General features: G+C 37.6%; 1 protein-coding gene across 1 annotated transcript; it reads right to left on the reverse strand.

The window, feature by feature from the left end:
- Positions 1-3,102: 3,102 nt before the first annotated feature.
- Positions 3,103-16,840, reverse strand: MSMO1 (methylsterol monooxygenase 1). The gene is made up of 6 exons (XM_020976332.2): positions 16,687-16,840; positions 11,596-11,881; positions 8,572-8,720; positions 6,171-6,297; positions 5,045-5,199; positions 3,103-4,202 (listed from the first exon to the last, which is right to left on the reverse strand). Exons 2-6 carry the CDS (start codon positions 11,848-11,850, stop codon positions 3,998-4,000), a joined length of 891 nt encoding a protein of 296 aa, XP_020831991.1. The 5' UTR covers positions 11,851-11,881; positions 16,687-16,840; the 3' UTR covers positions 3,103-3,997.
- Positions 16,841-17,668: the final 828 nt, after the last annotated feature.

Genomic DNA, 17,668 nt, shown 5'->3' on the forward strand with positions numbered 1-17,668 from the left:
TTTACATTCAAGTCCCCAGAGTGTCAAAGGACACATTTAGTTATCAAGTTCTTTGTAAAAACATTTCTAATTACCTTCATAACAGTCTGCTCGTCGTATAAGGTGCAATGTGAAATGATGGCTAAGGCAAGAGGCAAGATATATACAATAAAATGAGTAAAGACAGAGTAGCACATCTTAAGTGCTAACTGGGTGGTAGACATAGTAGGTCCTACCGGGGATCAAAGGATATAAACAGAGCTAGGAAAAAGGAAAGTTTTCCATCATGGGGGGGGAGAGGTAAAAGGGGCCCTATAGAAAAGCTAGGACTTAGATAAAGGGAGGGAAGGGGAAGAATTTACAGGAGTAGGGGAAAAGTGAGCAAAAATGGGGAGGTTGGATCCAGAAAAAACAGGAACATCTTCCACAGCTACCATCCAACATAAGCTTATCCACATCCACACTGTCCACATCAACACAAGGAATAGTTCATAAAGCATTAGTACTGTTATTTTTCAAAACAAAGGGCCTATGCATAACATTTATATAGTAAAACACACACAATGCCACGATTTCCAAGATGGGCTGTAACTACAATGTGCACAGCTCTGTGGCTTTCCAGTAGCCTCCATAGCACTTGGGAACAGTTTTGGTTAGCTATTTATGTGGATGGTCTATGTATTCACATTTCTAATCCCTAATATTGATCTTTCTTTCGTTATCCTCTCAGAGCTAATCCAGCCCATGCTACACTGCTGAAAACATATACTATCAGTGCTGATTCACAGACCGAACTTCTACATACCCCAAACATTTGAATACAGTGCTCCTCAACGTTATCTTTAACTGCTATCATCCGAAAGTACCATTTACCTCAGACTTGGATAGAGATCTCAATTTTAGTTATGGCTTGAGCACAACAGAATAAAGCTGTCTGAACTGTCCCTAGTGGCCCCAGGCAAAAATGTCTCAGTACACGACAGCCATCTACTGGGTAGAAGTCAGTACACTAGCTGAGAATGAGTTGCTTTTCTGAATGATAACTACACTAAGATCCCTGTCCTCCTTTCTGAACATGTGGATGGAATGTAAGCCAGTTACCTCCAGACCTGACACATAATATTCAATCTATGACCTTCACTCATCCAGTATGCATTATCTGCTTCCAGGTCACGCTTCAAGAATGGAAAGAATGTTCTTTGGCTATGTGTTTAAGTAGCCTTAGTGTTTGAATAAAAAAATTAGAATTAGGGATAGGCAATGGGAGAATCCTGTTAAGACCTAAGATTCAGTATCTACTCTTTCCACACAAATATGTCCTTAACTGGGCAAATATGTCCTTAAATTACTGGATAAACACATCTTTGGAAATACTATCATTTTTTGCATCTTACCACCCTGGAATGTACTATAATTCACATTATTCTTAAAAATTAAGCATTTCAAAATTAGCATTTCAAACATAAACTTATTGACTAAAATAAGCCCTACAGTGGATAATTCAAGAATCTGAAAACATCATGTTCCATGCATAAAAGACCCCAGTGAAATTGAGATTTTTTTTGTCTCATTTATAAGTACTGGCATGATTACATAGAGAGCTTAATTCTAGTGATTTTAAATGTTTTTGTACCATCGATAACAAGTTTTATTTTCATTAATATATAATTTTAAAATAGTTAAATTACAAGTTTACCAAAAGACAGTAGAAAAATGCGTGGTAGGCTTAAGTATGCCCAATTTTGCAACCTGTCACCAATGATGACCTGCATTTCACCCATGGCATAACAGCTGGCATTCATAAACATTTTAAATACCATCTTGTTTCATCCTCACAAGGTAGGAAGGCACAACTGTTTACATTTTATAGAAAATTCAAAGGTAAGTGACTTGTTTAAAGTCACAGCTAGTAAACAGATATATATCACTGAAAACAAGAAGGGCTTTGCAATTAAGCAGTGAAAATTACAGCCAAAGGACAGTCCAAGTGGCCCACTGATATATCTGCTACACTAAAAGGACTACATGGAGGCTTCATTGTGTAAACCACCTATGGGAATTATGGGAAAACATGGTCTCACAGAATCATTTAGAGAGGTTTTGATCTGCATCTCACAGTCAGAGGTAGTAGCCATATTGATAAAATCAAACTCAAAGTAAAAAAAGAAATGTTATCACTTAATTTGATTATTTCTTCTACTTTGGGACTTTTTTTCCCTTTTCAAATGTATCCCCTTTGAAAAATAACAGCCCAAAGAATAAATGAAAAATTTAACTTACCGGTCAAAAATAATCCGTGTTTTTATGAAAATCACAGAGCTTTGGTACCCAAAAGGTAAAGTCTAAAGGATGTTAAAGTCATCAAAAGTGGTGCTAAAAGTTTAGCAATAGGGGGCACTACCTGTAAGTATTAACAGGAGGTCACAAGCATATACATAAATAATATACATTCAGTAAACAGTGAGCCTTTTGGAAAAAACAGATCTCTACTTTTTTTAAATACAGGCCCTCCTGACCTATAATGAGTACTAAAAAAAATTATGCCAAAAAAAAATTATGCCAAGACAAAAGATAGAAGAAAAATAGCATAATAGACAGCCTATATTCTAGCCACCAATACTGTCTAGGAAATCTAAAACCCCCAACATTTAAGCATCAGCACTATCCCTGACTCTTCATAGGGAATCTTACATTTCCAAAACGCACAGTAAAAAGCTGCTCTATTTCCTCCCACTTTTTCCACAGATCAAGAAAATAATATACCAAATATCTAGGCCTGAACATTTTTTCTGATAGTTGGTAAAACTCATATAAATATGGATCTCTATTGCACTCTAAGGTAGGCTAGTATTACCCACGTTTTTCAAATGAAAAAGCTGAGGCTCAAAGAGATTAAGTGACTTGCCCTAGTCTGGAAGCTAGCTCCTCAGATGCAGTTTTCATTCCACACCTGCACACTGCACACCTCCCTACCTAGAAAATACACAGGTGACATACTTTAACCCCAGACAAAAACACCACATTTCTATACTTCACAGTTGGAATGGCTCCCACGTTCCTCCTAGAAACAATGAAACACCCTATTAGTTACATTTTTTTAAAAGATGATAAAACTACAGGTGATCACAGATCAAAAACATCTTTATTCCAATAGCCACAAGTGCAAACAGCAGCAAGTCAGTTCACTGTTACAGCACACAGATCAAAACCATGTAAATGCTAGAGACAAGTGAAAAAAAAAACCACTGGAGTACCAAGAAAGGGTACTCAATTAAAAAAAAAATCAAGTACATTGCAAAAACCTCTAGCCTAAAATCCGCTACTCAGGTCAATCCAGGACTGTTTTAACTAAAGTATACCAGCAGCACATTGCAACTAAACAGGAATCCTTTGAAATGAGAAGAAAAGTTTTCGAATGAAACCATAAAAGTTCAGCCCTTCCCATACATCCTGTGCTTAATAGCAATGCAAGGCTACTGGTAAACTGCACATGCAGCCAAGACTTCCCTCAATTGGAAGCTTGATTTACTCAATGTAAAATCTAACCCTGTACAATATTTTGCTTGATTTTTTTTTTTTGATCTTTAGGGAGACTGTAAAAAAAACATGCTCAAGTTTCAAAAGAAGAAGATCACAACAACAATCTTGTGTTTCCCACAAAGAGCATTAAAAAGACTAATGTTCAATTTCATCTTCCTTCAGGATCTATGGTCTCACCAATTTCAAAAAGATGTTTGAAAATTTTATATAATACTTTTAAAGGCTTTTTGCTTTTTTGTAAGATGGCCTTTTAAATTTGCTCATTAAATCTGTAATTAAATATGTTATGTATATACATATTTCTATATACAGAGAGATTGTATGTAAAGTAGAAAAAAAGTTCTCACTAGAGTGATAACAGAAGGCTGTTAACATTCTTATCACTTAGTAGCCAGGATAAATGCTTATTTTGGCCCCCTTGAAGCAATTTTAGCTACCATTATCTTATGCATTTATCTTCCAGAAATTTCACAGATGTTTATTTGGTCTTTTTATCCAGCTGCTGCAATTTCTTCATCTTTTCAGTGTAGGCAACGTATTGAGAGTCTGTACCAAAGAGTCTATCCCACCATGTAAATGTTGAAGCATAGTTTCCAACGAAGTTCATGTGGTGGAAATCATGATGCCGGGCACCAGTATAAAATGGTATGAATTTCAAAGGGTTGAGAGGAATATCATAACCACTGAAAGGGAAATTTTAAAAAATCAATTTGGATATGAATTCCAGTTTATTTCATTAAATTAAAATCAGAGCATGTTCTCTAACTAAGGAAATAGGTGGTATATTCATAGAAAACAAGAAAGAATCAAAGGAGGCATTCAGAAGGAAGTTTTTAGGTGAAAAAGAAATCCATTGAAGAGCGATGTTTTTAAAGCTGTTTTGGTCTGGGACAGCTGCTGATGACCAATCACGCCAACCCTGCGATGAAACAGTTCAAAAATTATCTTTTCTTTCCTGACTTAGGGAGGAAAGTCTATAAAGGGAAGTTGTCTTGCTAGAACCTAGTAGTAAAGTTATTTCATGTCTATGTGTAGAATTTTCCTTAGCATTTTTTGCAATGAATATATATGCTCATTCATTAAAGACGAAAAATTGCCGTTTACCTTTAAAAGACTTTAGAACTCTCATCAATGCAATCACAAATGACTGCAGACAACCAATAATGGAACAAAGCTACCTACCCTCTTGCTGTAGAGGTGATGGACTTAAAATGCAGAATGAGACATACATGTTTGGACATAGCCAATGTATGAATTTATTTTGCTGAACTAGGAATATTTGTTGTGAGGATTTTTTTCTGTTCACCTGGAGAGAGGGGAGTTAGAGAAAATAAATGCTTGTTTAAAAAAAAAATACACTGTGGATTTGAGACCAAAAGAGAATAAAATTATTGTGAGTACTTCAAAAGAGAAAAGAAAATTTACTGTTCTAAAACTAGAGTATCTAAATACACCTTCAGGTAAACAGCAAATTCTAAGCATTAAGATTTATAGTTTTATTACCTAAATAGGATTCACAACTTACCTATGCACATCAATGGTTTCTATCAAGCGAACTGTGACCCATGCCCAAAGGAGGACTACATGATCACAAAAGATCAAAATTCCAATAAAAAACCCTGTTCCAAGAATGATGGTTTCTAGAGGATGTGCATATTCAGCTTCCATTCCAAAAGGGGCCTAAAAAAAAGCAGATAAGATTTTTTTCAAAATGTTAACCACAGAGCTTAAAAAATCCCACATAATATAAATATCAATAATTCCAAGAAAAACACCCCGGGCAAAAACCACTGGAAGTAGATCTTAAAGGTGTTCTCAAAAATGGTCTCAAATGACCACTGCCAGTCAGGATCCTGGCACAGTGTTAAGACAGGTGACCGATCCTGACAATTTTAAAGAAACATCAACAAAATACTTCTATTGGTAACCCTGCAGAAAATGACTACAATTCTCAAGATAACTCCTTTGAATGCACAACTCCTTTGGATGGGATTTTAATGTTGTTGACCATATTTTATGACTATTTAGTTATCATGTGTGAATTAAGGAATGTTGGAAAAGGTGATCTCTGAATTAACTTTCATCACTAAGAATTTGTAAATTTATGTTGGGAACCCAATGCCCCATCTGTGAAATTGGATTCTCAGTGAAAAATGACTTTTGGAGGGATGATGTAGAAATTAAACATGTACTATAGTAAAAATAGTAAATTTAAATTATATACTGTAATTTAAATTGTATTTACACATATACAAATAGCATGTCAAAATATACTGCATAAACAGTCTTTTCTCACTTTTCAGTGCCAAGAAAATGGAATAATACATAAATCTTCAGTTAGACAGCAGAATAAGACTCGGATGCTATAGTAATATATGACTGTTTAACAAAAAAATGAAAGCGATGAAATGATTATATACCTTGCTCAATACCCAATTTACCATGAATGAAGATAACACATATACAGGGAAGGATTTGGATAACTGCCTTGGGGGAGACGGGACGAAGGAGAGAAGGAAGAAACCTAAAAACCCTCTAAATGAACCAGAACTTTAAAATGAGTTTCTTAGCAGTAGAAATTTTGCTATAAAAGTCCAATATAATTTTAATCCACCCTTTTGTGAAATCATATTTTCTAACATGAAACATACCTGAAACTCATGATGAATTTTATGGATGTATTTATATATTTTTTTGTGATGTAAAAGTCTATGAAGAAAATAGTGCCAGGTATCTTCAATCACTGCACATCCTAAACATCTGGCCAACAGCATGTGCCTTTATAGACAAAAATAAATTAAGGAGTTATAAAATATTTCTATTTTCACCAGTTACTATTTTTGTTTTTCTTTTTTTTAATTAAGCTCATCCACTAACATAGAATCCAACGCTAAAATTAGATCTGTAATCAGAGATATTCAATCAGGATGTTTTACTCTTTTCATTCTGTATTACCTAAGTCCATAACAAAGGCTGGTTAGAAGTGCCATTAAACTAGTTTTGAGGGAGAAAGAGTGATTTACAACAGAGTTTGACAGAAATGGATTAGAGTAGTACAGAGGACAGAGAGGCAAATCAATACCAGATGATCTCCACAAATTTGAGAGCAGGAAAACTACCAGCATGAGATTAAAATAAATTAAATAAAGAGTTTCCTAGAACAAAACAATGCTGTTCAATTTTGTTCTTAATGGATTTGAGGTGGCACTGGGACATCCAAGGAGAGGTGGCATTTATGTTATGTTATATTAGATTAGATTACATTACATTACATTACAATTCAGATCTTGTGCTCAGGAGAGGTCATGACTAGTGACAGAAGTAAGTCATCTGCTCTGGGATTTCAGGGAAGAGAGGAGCAAATTTAAAAAATAAAGTAAAACTTTAACACATTGAAGGGGAAGAGAATACTTAGACTGGGAAAATCAGGAAGGGAAAACTCCCTTAAGGGATATGACATTTGAACTTACATTTGTAAGCTTACATTTGCATTTACTGAAATTGAATTTAAGGATCAGAGCTATTTAAAGTTTGGTATAAAATGACACTGTTATGTCTTTTGCTTTACCTATGGATCATACCATTCTAAAAATTAAAACAATGTTGCTTCAGTTTAGCTGTGTTGTATAATAGCTGACACACAGCACATTAAACATTAAAGCTTACAAAATGTTTTACATATGCTATATTTACTAACATATAGCACACCAAACATTAGAAGTTACAAATGTTTCACATGCTGTATTTAAGTCTCGTAACAACCTTGTGAAGGGGGTACCACAGATACTGTTCTCCATTTTATAGAAAAGCTAAATGACTTGTCTATGGTCAAACTGCTAGTTAGTGTTATAATGAGGATTTGAACTGAGGTCTTCCTAACACAAATTTCTGGCATTTTTTTTTTATTACAACAGTCTGACTCTTTTAGAACATATATAAAGAGCTATGTACACACCATGGAACATGCAAAATGCTGGCATTTTGGATATAATTTCCTGGCAAAATTCTAGAAATAATTATTAAAAGGGTGGTTTGTAAGCATTTAGAAAAGAAAGCCAGCATGGATTTCTTTAAGAAAGTCATACCAGCATAACCTCATTTCCTTTTCATATAACTTGACTAGATTGGTAGGATCAGAGAAATGCTAATAACAGCACTCCTGGATTATGTGCAAAGAATTTAATAATCTCTCATAATTTCCCTGTCCATAAGGTAAAAAGATACAAACTAGATGATAATACAATTAGGTGGATTCATAATTGGTTAAACAACTGGACCCAAAGAAGAATGACTAAGAGATCAGTATAAGCCAAGGAATTTCATAGGACTTTGGCATGAGTTCTATCCTGTCTGACATCTTTTATCAGTGACTTAGATGAAGGCAAAGATGCCATGCTTATCCAATTTCTAAAAGATGGGAAGGACAGTTAATATAATGGATGCAGCTTCACAACATGGCTACATGTTACACTAGAAGGAATACAAAACATGGATTTCAAGAATATGTGGGCCCAAATTCCATGTTTGTCATTAACTTACTGTGTGACCCAAGAGGGCTTTAAATGGGGAGGGGGAGGCAGTGTTGTGGGGAAGAGCAGGAAAAGTACTGATATGCAAATCAAAAGAGAAAAGGAAACATTTAAAAGAGATTAGACTTGGTTTGTTTATCCAACAAAGCAGAATTAAAACCAATGGACAGAAATTACAAAGATCTAGTTGATACAAGGGGAAAAAAAAACTCTACAATTGAAGACCAAAGAAGAGATATTCCCACTAAAGTATACTCTACATCAACTCAACATTCCCTACTAGTTTTAGGATTCTATGGCACCATGCAAACTTCTATCCCTAGAAACTGCTCCCCAGGCAAATTTTCCCACTTCAGCAACAAAGGACATACAGAAATAAAAAAACTGAGGTAACATTTAATATGCTTCATTTATTTCCAATGCTCTCTATGGTGCATCTAGGCATATACTTAAATTCTAGTCATAGTTTTTATTTGATTATAAATAGCAGTCTATTGTAAAAATCAAAGCTTTATCTACGTACCATCTTGGCATACTGTCCCAATCATAGGGAATATCAAAATACTCTGTAAAGTACCAGGTGCCACAAATCAAAGGTAGTTGAATACAAAAGTGATTGAAGAGAAGTACTCTGAAACATTTCCACTGGCCTTCCAAAGTCTCTGGTTTTTCCTACGGGGGAGAAAGACATATTTTTAGTCTTAGCCAGTACCAGCATACTACTGAGTATTTGGATTCTTTTGTTACATTTCTAAGTTCTCTAATACTATTTACCTAATAATTACACAATTATTTTATTCCTAAAAACCTTAGGGCATTTTAAGCTAATCTAGTGGTCCTTAACTCCGAAACTTTTATCAGTTTCATAGCAAATACAACTACTATGTTGATTTTACAGGTAAAAAAACTGCAAAAGATTCAATTTTCAACCTAACCACTAAAACCATATTAATATTCTGCTGTTCATGACTTCTACTGGACATAAGGTAGAAGACACCCAATAAGCAGCAAGGGCTGCCAGCATTTTCCTGTTGTTACGGAAGCTGTATAGGATCCCTACAGAAACTGAGAGGAGAAGAAAAATGGACAACTCCAACTTCTCAATGGCACTCATCTCAGGAAAATTACTGTTTTTCATCTGAAATAAGTCAGAGACAATGTTAAAATTAAGAGATGTATTTCTAAACAAGGAGCTAATGCCCAAGTTTTTCAGAATGAGAAAAAAAATATTTAATCCATTATAAATCAGTATACACTATAAAGCTTTCTAAATCATATACAAGACAATTCAAACAGCAATCAACAACATAAGAACTCTGCAGGCCACAATTCAATGTATTATTTTACTTCTCAATTTCTGACTTTTTCTTCAAAAAGTAGAAAGATCACTTTTATCAAGCTCAAGATATTCAGAAGGATTTCTTGGGATAAATTTTGATAGACATCTTTGAAGGGTCTTTTGGGGATTTGTAAAACCACTTAATAGCATTTAACAAACAAACCCAGGAATATTTGTTTCACTTTCAACCCTGTCCCCCAGTACACACAATTGAAGTCTTTTTCATTTTGAGCCCTGTTAAATATATCATGGTCCATCATGCATGGACTAAATCTTACCTCTAAAGAATTTTCCATCTTTTAATCCTCACTACTTCCTTCTTAGCAACAAAAATCCTCAAAGATTGGGTTAGCAATGTGGCCAACAAAGACTTATTTTAATATCCACAAAATCAAATGTCTATCTTAGCCACTAATCTGCATGTTGACTTTGGATAGTAAATTGTGACTATGACTAGAGAATTAACTTACATTTGAACACTTTTAAAGAACTGAATGATGGGTAACCACAAAGTATCGAAACTGAATATTTTGGGATTGTCCTTCACCTCTCCTATGAAAATATATTGGGACTTGCCCACCCAAATGAGTATTACCCTTCAAAAAAACTACTCTGCTCAGATACTTTTTAAATGATTTCAGGGTCAGTTCACCAGACAAGGTCTCATTCATAGTCACAGAGCACAGTTTCTTCTTCTGTTTTTTCTTTCTTCTGTGAGAAATTAATTATTTCTCTCATATTTAATAACTAATTATTGAATTAGGACTAAGGTTTTTCCCCTTTTCTACTTCTCATCCAGAAACCAACAAGCCTGTGGTGCAGTGTGATAAAGCTCTGGTCTTGGAGTCAGGAGAACCTGAGTTCAAATCCAGCCTCACACCCATGACACTTACTAGCTGTGTGACCCTGGGCAAGTCACTTAACCCAGACTGCCTCACCAAAAAAAATAAGTAAAATTAAATAAAGACAGACTTACCCAAGCCAAGATCTAATCAGACAGTAAAAGAAATTCTAAATTTGGGCTAATGGGTGTATTCCTGCTCACTGAATTTGTTTGGACAGGTCTGTGAAAATTATTATCAAGACAGCTGATATGGAAATTGATTTGAATGAACTAAGTCACATACCCTAAGATAGCCCACCTCCTACACTGTGTTAACCAAGCAGATTTGATTAGGCACCCCTCAAAAACGCCTAGTTTTCAGGCAGCTAGGTGGTCCTGGATTCAGGAGGACCTAAGTTCAAACCCGACCTCAGACTCATAACACTTACTAGCTGTGTGACCCTGGGCAAGTCACTTAACCCCACTGCCTAGTCAAAAAACAAAAATAATAAAAACCCCTACTCTTCAAAGAGCATATAAAACTGTCAGCCTACCACTATGAGGGGTCTTCGGTCTTCTAGAAGACTAAATGACCATCCTTTTATTAATAATGTGCTAGCATTATTAATAAAATGATTAAATTAACCAGAAATCATGTCCCTCAAACCTTTTAAATCATCACACTTCCACTTTGTGCTTTTGCTCCTTAACCCTATCCCTCTTGCCCTCTAGACAATGTCCATGCTGGTAAGAAGTATACGACAAAAATAACCATGATAAATGCAACATGGGACTTGCCTATCCAAAAGAAAACACATTTAAACCTTCAACAGAAGGCAGACTTCTCCTTCTTATAACAATTCATATATATAATGCTTTAAGTTTCATAAAGTAATTTCTCCCAAAACAATCCTGTGAGCAAGTAATATTATTCCTATTTTACAGATGAAAAAACTGAGGTTCAAAGAAGTTAAGTGATTTGCCAATGGCTGTACAGGTTAGTGGCAGATGCTAAGATGCAATCAGTGTTACTGGTATAGTGCAAAAAATGCCAACCACAACCTAGGAATCACCTCTACTTCACAAACAGAATTTCAATCCCACCTTCCAATCTGGGTGATAAATCAAAGCAATAATTCATCTACTCAACACTAACTCAACTGTGGGAAACAAAAATAACAAGGTAAAGAGAAGGTATAGTCAAAACTATTTTAAAGTTACAATCTATAAAACTGATTTTTACAAAGTGAAATACAACTAAACAAACTGAAGGAAAATGTCAATGATGTAGTTTCTCTAAGTGCCATGAGAGAAGTAAATTTGTTTAAGGGCAAAGATTTCATTTACAAATAATAATTATGCAATCTCACTTATATTTTACTCACCTTTTGAATTTTATATTTTTGCATATAAGGTATAAACTGAAACAAAAATGCTGGCAAACAAAACAAGAAATAGAGCGCTTCATGAACTATGAGTGATCCCCATGTTGCAATCTGAAATTTGGTGTAATTGTTCAGCATGTAAAGCCAAGCATTTTTAAACGGTGCTTGTAGAGGATTGTCAGGTAATAAGGAATCTAAATACTCCACTGCCAAGGATACTGAACCAAGGATACTGGCACTTTCATTTGCAGCCATTATTCAAATTTCTTCAAACCGCCTTATTATTCTGGAAAAAAAAAACTGATAGTGAGACCAGGAATATAGGTTAAATTTAACCCTCTACTAAATTTTAACTTATTTTTTAGATTACTAAAAGCCCCTAAAGCTGTGATACATACACACCCCTCCCCTCTTCCTAACTTCCTTATTGCTGTGGAGGGTAACCACCAATCTCCCTGTCACCCAGACTTGCAATCCTAAGGTGTCATCTCTCCCTCTTCCACATCAATCAGCTGTCAAATCTTGTCTTTCCTACTTTTATAACATCTCTCATATACACTCCATTTTCCCTCTATCACTGCCACCACTCTGGTGCAGACCCCTCAACATTTCACAACTGGACTATTATTGCAATAACCTGTAGATTGGTCTCCCTGCCTCATGTCTCTCCCTACTCCTGTCCATTTGCTACTCAGGTATCAAAATGATCTTCCTAAAAGCAGATCTGACCATTCACCCCACCCCCAACCCCAAACCCATCAGCTCCAATGACTACCTACTCCCACCAGATCAAATAGAAAATCCTCCATTTGGCTTAGAAAACTCTTCATAAAACCTGCGCCTTCTACCTTCTTAGTCTGCTTATATCTTTCCCCACATATTCTTAGATCCAGAAACATGGGCCTCCTTGCTGTTCCTCCCATGTGACACTATTTCCAAACCTGAATATTTTCAATGGTAGTTTTCCCTTCCTGGACTCTCTCTCCCTCCTAATATCCATCTCTGAGCTTTCCTGACTTCCTCAGTCTCAATTAATTCTTCAAGAAGCTTTTCCTGATCCCCCATAAGGCTTGTGATTTCTCTCTGTTGATTATTTCCAATTTATCCTGTACTTATCTTGTCTGAACATTGTTTGCATGCTGTCTCCCCCATTATACTGTACGTATTTGGAAATAGGGACTGTATTCCCATTGCTCAGCAAGCTCCTAATGTTTGTCACAAAGCTCCCATCACCACCATCACCATCACCACCACCCCACCCCCCACACAACACCTGGAAATGATCAATTCAAATGGAAATCAGAATCTATTCAGGGAATTATATTTAAAAGCAATATACCACTAAGACCTGTCCCTTTTTCAGTATGGGTACCTGAAATTAGAGTAGTGTGCTGACTAAAGCAGCCTTTGAAGTGATTATGAGTACTTCTTTGATAAGAGAAACCAAAAATAACAATTCTTTGTCTCCAGCAGGTAACCCATTCAAAAAGCCTGCCTCTGACACACACTGGATGTGTGACCAAGTGACTAACAAAGAATGTCATTTTCCTAAAATGTTTACTAAAATAATTTATTTAGGGACTATGATAGTTCATCATTAGGACTCAGATAAAAAAATTCACACTTAAAAAATCATGTCATAGTATATGAACTAAAAGTAGAAGTTATCTTTACCACCATAAAAATAAACTGAACTTTCAAAAATGTAAGGTACTAGGGGCAGCTAGGTGGCGATAGAGCACTGGCTCTAGAGTCAGGAGGACCTGAGTTCAAATCTAACCTCAGACCAAACACTTGACATTTACTAGCTGTGTGACCCTGAGCAAGTCACTTAACCCCAATTGCCTAAAAATTAAAAAAAAAAATCTAATGTACTTTTGTATCATATGCCGATTATCTCATCTACTAGACTTTTTTTTTAGTGATTAAGCTTATGAATAAAAGTACCTTATGACCAATCTCTGTCCATAACAAAGGCAGGTTTGACTAAGAAAGTGTAATGTGCTGTATACTGTCAATCATAATGACTGTGTTGACTTTTCTTAAAAGAGAGGGTTCAATGAAGATTAGAGATCAAGGGATAACTATGGTGTAAAAAAAAAGTAACAATCTTTAAAGGAGGTTACTGAAGGGAGGAAACAGGGAAAAACACAATTTTATAAGGTAACAGTAGTATTTAGTGTGAAAACAGATTCATAGAAAGTTTGAGCTAAAAGAAACCCTAAAAACCATCTACCCCATCTTATGTTTTACAGAGGAGAAAAATGGAGCCCAGATATAAAAAAATCAAAAAATTAAAGTTGTAGGGCCTGAGTCTAGAACCTGGTTTTCTGAACTGAAGTCACTGTTCATTTCCATTACACTAGATTTAATGAGAAAGTTAGCACATACTTAATTAATGTTTCTCTTTATCTCCTTTATTTCAAGAAAAGTGGGCTCTAGAATAAGGTTCCAGTATTTATCTGAGAGGCATAAAATTAACTCACCTTCCTCTAACTTTACACTATTTTGTAACAGGATTAATAGAAAAATCACAGAGAAACATTTTTTTGGACATGGACAATGGAGGAATTTGTTTATAGGTAAATAGATACACATTTTATGACAAGTGGTTTTTCTTATTTTCAAGTGGGAAGAATCACTCGGAAATGAGGTAGATTCTGTTAGCTGAAATAAAAGATTTAATTAAAAAAAACACTGCCACTAGGAGTAACACAACAGTCAGGTAATATAGGAGAAATAAATATTTAAAAGTTGTTGGTGTTTTTATAACGCAACATCAACTTAGTGACTTAATATAATACACTGTCTTAATGACAGCAAATACTCTATGACATTTGCTATATATTGTCAAACTTAGAAAATCCTCTTCTGGTAGATTTGGCTACCAACTATTTAGGAGAATTTCATGGAAGATGGAGGTATGGGGAGGCAATGCAACTGTGTTTTTGACTTTGTTTGTATCCCCACTATTTAGCACAGTGTCTGGCACATAGTGCTCTTGATAAATGCTTGATGATAGATAGGGAGAGGCCAAAGGGAGTCCTGTATAGTCAAAGAAATCTTCCTTACAAACCAGTTGCTTAGAATCTTTGAAATCGAGGAACCATTAAGTAAGCCGTAATTTTCATGGATGAGAAGATAATAATAATAATATGAAGCAACTAGATGTCAAACTGAGTTGGAAGCTGTAATGCAAAACCCAATCTGAAAATTAATTTGGAAATAGTAAGCATTTATTAAGTGCCAGGCACTGTGCATTGGGAATCTAAAGACAATCTCTGACCTCAAGGAGCTTACAACATAATGGGGAAGACAACATGCAAACAACCCCCTACAAACAAACTATGGGCAGGATAAATAAGAAAATAATCAATAGAGAGAAGGTACTAGAATTAAGAGGGACTGGCTCCCTGTAGAAGGTGGGATTTTAGCTGGGACTTAAAGGAAGCCAGAAGGTGAAGATGGGAGAAAGCATTCCAAAAATGGGGGACAGGCAGAAAATGCCCCCAATGGAGAGATGAAATGTCATGTGGGCCAGGGCCACTGGATTAAGGAATAGAATGTATTGGGGATGGGGGGTATAGGATGTAAAATGGCTGGAAAAGTGGGGTATGAGAGCTAGTTATGAAGAGTTCTGAATACCATATAGAATATTTTCTATTTGATTCTAGCAATAAAAGGCAGCAAATGGAGTTTAACAAGAGAGTCATGGTTGGAGCTGTGCTTTCTGAAAACCACTTTTGCAGCTAAATGAAGGACGGACTAGAGTGGGGACAGACTTGCAACAAAGAATGAAGAGATGAGGGTCTGCCTGCCTGCTGCCTGCTCTGGGTAGTGGCAGTATCAGAGGAGATGCTGCAAAGGTGAAAACAAGCCTTGGCAACAGATCGGATATGGGAAAGGGAACGACAGACTGTGAGGGATGAAGACAAGATACATATACATATGTGTGTATGTATTTTTTTCTGTCCCCTTGAAAGAATGTAAAGGTCTTAGAGACTGTTTTCTGTGTCCCCAATAGTGGACTCGGGAGTTAGGAAGTCAGGGAGACCTGCTTTAGAATTCTGCTCCAGCTGCTGCTGGCTGGGTGACCCTGGGCACTTATCCTCTTTTCCTCAGTTTCCTTATCTCTAAAGCAGCACCTACCTCCCAGGGTTATTGTGAGGATCAGAAGCTCTTCATAACACTTAAAGATCTATATAAATGTTTACAATTATTATTTCATAGAGAATATGCAATAAATGCTTGAACGAATGATCTGTTCATTCACTAGGGTCCCTCCTCTCTTCCTTTTGCTAACTCTGCAAACAAAATCCTTAGCTTACTCAATGCTCAGGAAATAATATCTATCCCAGACACATACAGATCATTTCAGAGAGGACTGATTGCCTTTTACAGCCACTTTCAGAACCTGGCTCAGGACATAATGCTCCTGAGTCATCATCCTCGTCCTCATCTGATGCCATGATCCTACGGCAAAGGATCAAGGGGCCAGAAAAGGGGGAATCAGGGGCCACGTAAGGATTTTTGCACGAAGCCTCGGTGGGCCTCAAAATCCCAACCTGTTGCATCCCTTTGGAAACGCATCCCAGGGATGCGGGAAGGTGGGGGTGGGGGAAGGGATGGCACGGGGAGTGGCAGGGGACGGGGGGGGGGGGAGGAGGTGGGGAGTGAGATCATACCCGGTTTCTGTGGATCCGAGGGTCATTCTGTTCCAGGGCCCACCTTTCATCCACCCTCCCTGAGCCCACCTGGATGCCACAATGGCAAGCCGCCCCTGCTCTGCTCTGCATTCCTCTGAGTCTTCCTTGGCTCCGCGATGGAAGTGTGAACCGCCTGTCTCTTCGGTCCCGGCCGGCCCGGCCAAACCAAGCCGGCCAGGTTGACATGGAGCGCAGGCGCAGATCTGCCCGGACCCCCTCCCTCACCGGGGTCGGGGTGGGGGTGCAAGGCTGCCCGGCTCCATCTCTTCCCACCTAGGCGCAGAAACCCTGCACTCCGTGTCCCCGTCCCCGTCTCCTCACTGCCCGGGCGAGCGCCTACAAAACGCCCCAGTATCCCTCTCCCTGCGGAGCGTCCCTCACTCACCAAAACCTTGCGCCCCAATGCGACGCCGCAGAACCGAACCCCCTGAACCTTCGCCTGTCCCTTCACCTCCACAGGCAGGCACGAAACTGCAGAGACCTGAGCCGGCTCCCGCCGCTTACTATTGGCCGGAGCGCTGGTCTGGGGCGGATGGCAGGACCAGCTTCAGGACGCTGATTGGTCTGCTCTGGGGCTTGACGTATAGTGTTTCGTAGACGAAGCGAGGCCTCGACTGCCGCTCTCATTGGCTGAGCAGATGGAGTGAGGATAGTGAGACCCCCTCTCCCAACCACTCAGCTGGCTTGCAGCGAAGGCTGGAACGAAGAAGCCTGGAGCTGGTGATGGCGTAAGAGGGCGGCGTGAGAGGGCGGGTTTAAGCCGTCGCCAATGGCAACTGGGCTAGCTTTTCTGCAAATCTTTTCCCTAGATTGGGGGGAAGGGCTGCCGACGGAAGCAGGGAACATCTTGGCCTCATCCTTGGTTGAGAAAGATTTAACCCTCACAGCCTCACATCATTGATGGGCTCATCAATTCTGCCTCCCTATCGATTCTGCAGATCCGAGAACAGAATCCGGAACCTTTAGCTAGCCAAACCATATTTAAGAAGAGAAACTGAGGCCAGGAAAAAGCACAGTGACTTCCACAGAGCAGTTTTGTTGTTTTTGGTTTTTGTTTTTTGTTTTGTTTTGTTTTTTAAACAGAGGGCCTTTCATTACAAATCCAGTCTTCTTTTCGCTGTTTTGCAAACCTTAGGGCGATTGATGTACAACTTGAAATGACCTCATAAGGCATCCTAATCATTTTAGGATGAGGAAACTGAGACCCAAAGAAGTTAATTAATTAAATTCATCACAGTCACAGAGTCATTAACTAACATCTGGGATGTGTTTTTGTTTCGTTTTCTTTTGATAGGAGGGTAAGGGGCGGGGGTCCTGGGAATGTTGTTTCATCAGTGTGGGTAATTGGTAGAATAGAGGATCTACCC

Source organism: Phascolarctos cinereus, unplaced genomic scaffold, assembly GCF_003287225.1.
Source record: "Phascolarctos cinereus isolate Bilbo 61053 unplaced genomic scaffold, phaCin_HiC Scaffold_9;HRSCAF=440, whole genome shotgun sequence".
NCBI lineage: Eukaryota > Metazoa > Chordata > Mammalia > Diprotodontia > Phascolarctidae > Phascolarctos > Phascolarctos cinereus.